Here is an 8,806-nt window from a genome sequence, read left to right as displayed (position 1 = left end):
TCCTCGCGCTAAGCGCTGCCCAGACTTGAGGGAAGAATGGCGGCTCCTCGGACGTTCTTCATCACTCTCTGCGGCTTGTTTCTGCTTCTGTATTTCTGCTGCGGATCTACGACCTCCAGCAGCAGGAGGACGAACCAGGAGCGATGCGGCTTCAAGGTAAAAACACGCAAACTCAGACAGCGGCTGTGTGGTTTTAGCGACATTTGTCATGGAATAGCTGCGTCGTCTCCCAAAAAGTCAATCTTTTCTCTCTTTCTTGTGCTGTTGATGTAAAATCTTTTTGTTTTGTTTGTTTTTTAAAGATAATGAAATATATAAATGTGATCTGAAGATAAAGTTTTGCTCCAACAGTCTTTACTCGGTGGTGTTTTCAGACTCCGGTTACCTTTCTTACCTGTCTGTTAACGTCACAAACCAGACTGTGTTGTAAAAAGTGCTCATTTAAAGATCACTCCCATTAGTGAGAAACTGCAGACCCAGGGCACAGACTTGTGTCTTTTTCGAATAAGTTTGATGTCCTGTTGAATTCGGTACATAATTTAATAAAATATAATATTCTTTAGTTCCACACTGTTCCTAACTCCCCGAATCCAGTTATCTTTATGGGAAAGTGAGTGTTTGGTCGATTCGGAAAAATATGAATAATTACTGTACTTGACTAGTAAGATAAAATTAAAATAAATATTTAACAACGATGTCCTTAAAGTCAGATTTCTCACTCCTTTCTTGCCCGCCCTGTCTGGAAGTGTCTCTGTTTTTAACCAAACCTCTTTAAAGAACATGCTTATTATGACTTTCGCCCCTTCGTAGCAAACTGTAGTACCTTTTTCCAGTATGTGGTATATTATTGATTAAAGTCCCCCTGTATGATTCACGAAAAAACACCAGATCTGAGTAAAAACCCAGAGTCCAGCTGCCAAGGTGGAAGGTGCTCTGTGGAGTCTAAACAAAGCCCAGAATCCAGAGTTGTGTTTTAGGTGAATTGCAGGTAGTAAAGCCGATTTCCTGCCTTTTGTGTGATCTGGTAAAAGCATTTGTTATGGAAAACAGGAGGACTGGAGCTGACCCACTGCCTCCACACTCCTGTTCTGCTTTTTGAAGCCTTGTTTTCGGCCACTGTCTGGTCTGTGCAAGTACAAACTTTGTGCATTTTGGAGACGTTTGACTCAACAATTGAAACTTTACTTTTCGTAAAATGTATTCAGATACCAAATAACTTTAGCAGTGATCCTAAATATGCATTAATCTCACTCAAATAGGTTTTTAAAAGATGAAGAGGAAGGGATTGTTCGGTGTTTTTAGGGCTTCTTTCATTACCTAGCTGTTTTCATAATCTGCCTCTAAAGCTCACCCTGTTTTCTGCTCATATTTATGATGTACTTGAGTCTTGAAAATGTAAAATCTGTCATGAGACATCAAGGAAAGATGTCATAGTTTAGATCTTATATTATTAGATTTTTAAAAGTGGTCATTGCAGTCTGTCAGAACTAAATGCAGCTTTGTCAAATGTTTTGCTATGTTCGATTATCAGGCCAAAGATATTGAGCTTACTATGATATATGACAAAGAATAGCAGCAAAATGTCACCGAGGAGCTGAAGCCGAAGCCACGTAATTTTTGGCATTTCTGCTCTAAAGAAATTACTGAATATTCTTCGTATTTGGCAGTTAGTACTCTGTAGATCAGCTAATAGACAAATAGTTGTTTTCTCTACAATAAAGTGTTGTGAAAAAGTTTTTGACATGATTTTTTACTTTTTAGTCTTTAAAAAGTTCATCACATGATTTTATTTCTGCGTTTCTAACTTTGAGAGTATCTGATGGAGTGTGTGTGTGTGTGTGTGTGTGTGTGTGTGTGTGTGTGTGTGTGTGTGTGTGTGTGTGTGTGTGTGTGTGTGTGTGTGTGTGTGTGCACGTGCACGTGCAGAGGCTCTACGGGTTTTAATTTTCCCATGTTGATAGATTACTCCTACCTGCCTTTGATTGTGCGTGTGTGCGTGTGTGTGTGTGTGTGTGTGTGTGTGTGTGTGTGTGTGTGTGTGTGTGTGTGTGTGTGTGTGTGTGTGTGTGTGTGTGTGTGTGTGTGTGTGTGTGTGAGAGATCCTGGTTTCCTCTCTGGCTTTGAAGTGTTTTCTACAGGAAGCTTCACACTGTTTACTCTGCTGAAACATTCCTTCCTGCAACCCCCCCCAAACACACGCACACACACACACACACACACACACACACACACACACACACACACACACACACACACACACACACACACACACACACACACACATGCACACTCTTTCTCTCTCTTTACCACCTCCCCCTCTCTCTCCTGCTTCCTCTCCTTTCAGAAACACACACACATCAAAGACTGCTGGATGAGGGTGTGAAGACCTGCTATTCTACAGGTGTGAGGTTTTTAGAGCTGTGTGTGTGTGCATGTGTGTGTGTGTGTGTGTGTGTGTGTGTGTGGACCACCACCTACTATGACCTCAGTAGTAAACACAAAGTACCTTTTTGACAACGTGTTCACAGCATGAAAGTTTAGAAGCTTTATAACAGTAGAATTTATGCGAGAGCTGCATTGCATTTCATAATAAAGTGCTTTTTGAGTATTGACTTAGTATTTCATTCAGCAAATGAACTTCAGTCTCCCACAGCAAACATCCAGCAACATTTTTGATCTCTTCACAGCAGTTTAATAGTAAAATAATCCTCATACTTGATCTACATGATTCAGAGACTTGTTCATTGTAGTTAATGTTAGTCCAGCTGCTGGAAACAGCTGCTCAGCTGCAACAGATGTCCTCAAATAATGTCACAACAACTTCATCAGTCCAGGAAATCTGTCACCTCTGACATGGATTTGTACTCAGAGCAGAGCATCACCAACACAGTTCATCACTTCAAAGTTGCTGGAAGCATATATAGAGGGTCCTCAGTTTACGACGTCCTCAACCTACAGCGTTTCGTCGTTATGTCAGAACTGGTTATGTGGGACTAGTTGGTGAGCGGAGCGGATGAATACGTCGTCATGCGGCGCTATAAGACAGCTTTGTTTCCATTCTCTGGTTCTACTCCACCTTGGATTGTGCTACATTCACTAACTTTTTGCCCTTTATTATGGCTCCCAGCGTCAGTCAGACTCTTCTGATGCTTCGAAGAAATGGAAGCCGTCTCCATGTGTTCTGTCTTCACTACAACGTAAAAGCTGCAGCTGTCCAACTAGATAAACTCCTGCTTGCAAAATGAATTGTGAGTTGTAGCAAACTTGAATTCTTTACTGTGGCTCTTGATACACATTACAAACAGAGTGAAAACTGCAACAAAAACAGAATGAAACAACATAAATGCATGTAAATAAATCGTTTTAACTTAAGCAATAAGTCCAAAAATGAAGTGAATTACAGTAATCAGAATCCTGCTGCACTAGTATTGTTAGTGTTGCTGACAGACCCTCAGCTCCCAGCCTCTGTTAGGAATTGAAAAACCTAGTTTAGCATTACTGTTTCTGTAACTCTTGCCGCTTATCTCCTGCCTTATTGTTTATCGATTCAATTATTAGGAATTCATCATTAACAACCTTCATGCTGAATGTGTGCTTTGTTTTCTAATAAGATTTCATCCAACGTCTTCATCTTTCTCATTCCATACAGTCTTCTCCTAGTCAAAGGTTGGCCTACATTACCCACAATCCTCAGAGCTTCAGTAAAAAGTAAATTACCGTTTGTTTTTGCTTCCTCTGGATGACACGTTAGTATTGGCTAATATTGTTTCAAGCTGCTTTCCTCCGTCAGAGATGAGGAACAGCAGCAGGTTTTATAAGTAAATTTCTTTTTAATTCCACATCCCCAGATTTATTTTGCACATATCAGATCACTTCGTTGGTTCCCTCCACAGCAGTAGGATTTTTACAACTTATACGCACGCATTAGTTCTCATGGCAGACTTTAATATATAAAATAATATAATGCATCAAATAGGCAGGTTTTTGCTCAGGAAATGCAGGGTTGTTTAAAACTGGATTCACACCATGTCTCAACCTGATGAAGTAAATGTTCTTTTTGCTGGCTGCGTTAGAAATCAGGTTTCCTGCAGAATGCCAGAGTGATAGATGAGTCAAATCCATGTAAATTCTCTGTCTGGTGAAACACATCTGCTGAAGCCATCACATGTGTCTCAGCGGAGGAAATCATTCAGCTTCCTCCTCATTCTGGATTCTTTATCCTTCTCTCTCTCTCACACTGCCATCATTTTAAATCAGGTTTCCACTCTGTAACCATGTCACGTGTCCCGTTATCCTCCAGGGCGTCGGTGTGTTTTTGGCATCAGAGAGCCTCAGCAGGCGTCACGGCCGGGTGGGCGTCCGATGTGAAACACGTGTGTTTTGGTTTTTTTGGCGACTGAAACAGGCGGAAGGTGAAGGATGGATGCTGGAACTCCACCTCTTACATAAAACACCTCTGGGAAATATTTCCGATTGTTTTCCTCCTAGGAATTCTCAGGAAAAAATTTGTTTTACAACTTTCCCTTCAGGAAATGTCCTAAACAGTGCCATGCAAAAGCATTAGGCACTAAAGGGAAAATGAGGATGCTTTGGAAGTGATGCCATGAATAGATTTTACTCATCAATTACCTTCAAAGTGCAGCAAAGAGAAATCCAGTTAATGAAATGAAGTTTTGCCTTTAAATCAGCTCCAGACGTTTTATATGTAATGACATTTTGCTGTTGATACTTGTTGATTTGGGCAGAACACAACCCAAGAAAGACTGACTTGTTGCTTCATCTGTGTTTTCAGCTCAAACTCACTTTGCAGGTGTGTTTTCTTGAAAATATCATTTTAGCAGCTAGCAGTTGGTGCTGTAGTTGTTATCTAATGTTGATCAGATGCACTGACAGCATGCATCTTCTCAAAAGTCTTGTTCTTTTTTTTAAAATTCTTCATCAGTTTTAACAGTTTTTAGTGATGGGTACAATTCACGTGTCAGTATGTGCACAATATTATCCTTGTTCTTTTTTCAGAAAACAATTTCCCATTAAAAAAAACAAAGAAATAAAATTAAGTGAACAAATTGGTGAACATCTTTAAGAACATTAGGGAGTGACCATTACATTGTCTTTAAATTTTCAGGCTCAAAATTAAATTGGACTTTTTAATTTCTATTTATGCAACTCATTTTCCCCAGCATGCTACGAACCAGTCTTGTTTCTGATTTATAAACACTGTCATCTCTTCCATTTTATAAATATCCAGTGTTATATCCCTCCATCCTGACATGCTGGGAATACCCTACCAAAACCAATTCTTAGTTATCGATTTCTTACTTGCAACCAACAAAACACTCAATAGATACTTATACTTTTTCTCCATTCCTGTGGTGAACATCCAAAATAAACAGTTTTTGTTCCAAAAGGAATTACACATTTAATAATGTCTTCATCCTTCCAGTATTGTCCAATACGTGGGCAGTCCCATAGGATGTGAAAATGGTTTGGTCTCAACACTTTGTCCAACAGATAGGAGGAGTTCCGTCATAGTGTGTTTTCTTACATAAATAAAATATCTTATCAAGGTTTTCCATCCATATTCCTTCCATCTCTGTGAGTTTGTGTATTTCCACTGGAGTTTCAATATTGCAGTCCAAAAGTTTTGTTCTCATGTTGGAGGGGACAGTTTTGACCCACTTGCCAGCTATGCCTTGGTGGCTACAAGATGAATTTCTGACTTTTTTGTCTTTCTGTGAAAAGTCTTGGCATTCAGTCTGAATGCAGATTTTTGTGGAACAGGGTTGTGTATTTGTTCCCTCTGCTTTCTCCATCCACTTCTGGCCAGCTCAGGTGTTCATTGTGGGTCACATGACTCTGCACATGCACACTGTTGTTTAGTTCCCAACTGTCTTTTAAATGGAAGTCAGGATTTGTCCTGCCACTGTCTCTATAACGAGAGAGAGAGAGTCTTTTAAAGCTCGAACGGTCACAGCGAGAGTGAAGCAGCTCCTCCTGGGTGAGGCGAGGGAGCCGTGATGAAGAAGAGGGGTGGGGGGTCATTGAGGGGCAGTCATGCAGGAGGAGGAAGCTGCAGGTTTTGTTCCTGTGGTGGGAAATCTCTGGTTGGCTGCTCCTGAACACACGCATAGTTGTTCTCAGAGTTTGCATTGTTGCACCTAAGTTTTGTTTTCAGTTTCTTCTTTTTTTTCTGGATTTGCTGCAGAGTCAAGATCACACATGGTTTTATTTTAGTGTTCTGCAGCTGATCAGTCGACTGATTAAATCAAAGTTGCTCTTCATATTGGAGGGACTCATAAAGCAGGGTTCTGGGGAACTTTGAACATCCAAATACTACATTTTCCTGCATTTTGGTGAATCTACTGTTTTTATTCTTTTTCTGCATTAATTAATTGTCAATTAAAGTAACAATATTCAGACACTAAGTAAATGTTACAGCATTCTTTGCTTCTTTCATGTTTATATTTTTGAACGTTATGTTGTTGAATATGAACAATACGTTTTTTCAAAGGGAAAAACAAAATATAAAAAGGTTTTGGGTGGGGGAAAATGTTTATTCTTTACTGTTGTCTAACACATATTTATATCACATTTGAGAGTAAATATAATAAAATTGATTTTTGTCAGTTTCAGCTTTGCTGCTTACAAGATTTTAATAATTTTGGTTTGTGAAGAGCTGACTCTGAATTCCAAAACCTACCAGCGGGTTTGAAAGGCACGTTGTCTTTGTAAAGATATGCCAAACTGGCACCATTTATGAAAGCCAGAAACTTCCAGACACTGAGAATCTTGCCTCAAAACTGTACTTTAAATAATTCCCATAAACATAAACCGTTTGCTCTAGCCAGATTCTATCAAAAACTAAACTTCTGTGCACCTCTGAGAATCTGAGAGGCTGTGACCAACAGTCATGCGACAAAAATGAGTTGACTTTTATGATGAACAGAAGACTTAGTTTATCCAGAGCACAGAGGAGACAAGTATGGAAATAAATAAAGATGTAATAAGTAAAATATCCATAATATGTAGTGTCACCATTTCTTCCAAGTATTTCTAACACAGGAATGTTTCTAAAAAGCTGAGTTTTTTTGTTTGTTTGGGATTTATGGCATATGTTTGTGTCATACTACACAAAAGATATTTTTGAATTGTACTGCTAGCCACGGTTGTATTGTTTCCATACAGGTGTAGGACTTTGAATTACAGTGAAAAATGAGCTTATCATGACTAAAAATGTGACAGGACCAAAAAACGACTAGAAAAACTTCCTCAGGAGGGTAGATATGTCTGATTGAAATCTCAGGATGTCTGTTTGTTTGATGTGTTTTAAGGCTCACATGTTGAATAGCTCTTCACTGTGTGTTTGATCTGACGGTGTCCGGTTTTTCTATCAGTGTCAATCCCAGATGATTTACAGATCTGCTTCATATGCAGCAAGGAGCCTAATGTCATTCTCAGTCCACACTGAGAGTCCAAAACAATAAATATAAAGTCCTTTTAGTTTAGAAAGACACAATGATGCAGAGCGCCATCACCTGGCATAGATTTGATGTCTGCAGAGTAAAGCTCTGCTTTACAGGATCCACTTGAATATCAAACATATAAAAATTGTATTTACCAAACAGAAAGCTAGACCTGAGTTGACTGAATATAAGTTTTACTTGGAGTTTTGTCATCAGCAGCAGGTTGGACTGCAGTGCAGCCATGTCACCCCATATGGTAGTGTTTGGAGGTGTGTGTTTGTAACATTTAGAAGAACAGAGAATTAAGCCCTGAGGCCTTTGCATGAACAAGACCCTCATCAGCTTCACACAAACAAGCACAATGTTCTTTGTGGCCATTGTACTAAGTTCTCAGTGATGCTTGTAAGAAGGAAAATAAGGCTAAACTGACTTTTTATTTCTTTGTCAGAAAGATTTTGCAGGGAGTTTGGTCAGTTGTAGGGCCTGTTGTGGAACAATCAAGGCTCAGATCTTTCAGTGTCAGATCCAGAGTTTATCATGTAAAAAATGAAAAGAAATATTTGGGTGAAGAATAAAAAATTGTTCTCAAACATGGCCTTGAGAAGCCAAAAACATTTGTTCCCCCGATTAGGGCTGCGTGATGATAGTTACGATTATTTAGGTCATGATTATTTACCACAGTTATTTATTATCTTTTGGTCTTGCTTAGGACTTAGGTTCTTATGCACAGTATGAAGGCAAAATATACATGCTACAAATAGTATAAAAACTTCATAGAAATGCTCTCACTTTGACATTGTGTGCTACAGAGATGGACGTACGACACTGATATCTGAGTCACAATGAACAAGGATGGGGATTCAGTTGTTCTTCATGGATTGCATCCATTCATCCTGCTGCAGTTTCTGGTGTTTTTTCAGGTGGTTGAACAACTTGGTTGCATTGCTTTGTGGTGCAGACACAAGTCTCATGCACTCTTTGCATATGCTTTTTTAATTAACCTCTCGTATCATGATCATTTCCAGAGACAACCTCGTCCACTTCTTCTTCAGGCATCTCATTTTCTGCTCTCTGTCATACATCATTCTTCTATCCTTTACAGCAGTAACATCATCTGGGAAATTTTTGCACTGCTGCAGAGGTGCAGTTATCCCAAAGTGAAGCCAAACATCTTGATAACTTCCTGATGGCTGGCCGTTTGCTCAGGAAGTTTAGATCTGTTCATTACAGATGCCCCTATAAACTGAATTTGCGGTCCAATCTGATTGCTGACACAGAATTTGATCCAGTACTAGTTGACTGAACTTGTATCTGACACACTTGGATAACTGCTGTTATTTGTC

General features: G+C 39.4%; 1 protein-coding gene across 1 annotated transcript in view; it reads left to right on the top strand.

Moving 5' to 3' along the window:
• il17rd (interleukin 17 receptor D) overlaps nt 1-8,806 on the top strand; it is a 44,801-nt gene continuing 35,995 nt past the window's right edge. Inside the window, exon 1 of the mRNA XM_055010947.1 lies at nt 1-156. Within this exon, the coding sequence (XP_054866922.1) occupies nt 37-156 (120 nt within the window). The 5' untranslated portion in view covers nt 1-36. The remainder of the gene's footprint in view (nt 157-8,806) is intronic.

The sequence above is a fragment of the Amphiprion ocellaris genome, chromosome 5 (assembly GCF_022539595.1).
Source record: "Amphiprion ocellaris isolate individual 3 ecotype Okinawa chromosome 5, ASM2253959v1, whole genome shotgun sequence".
NCBI lineage: Eukaryota > Metazoa > Chordata > Actinopteri > Pomacentridae > Amphiprion > Amphiprion ocellaris.
The sequence above is the reverse complement of the archived record's forward strand: the minus strand, read 5'-3'. Positions and strand labels throughout refer to the sequence as shown.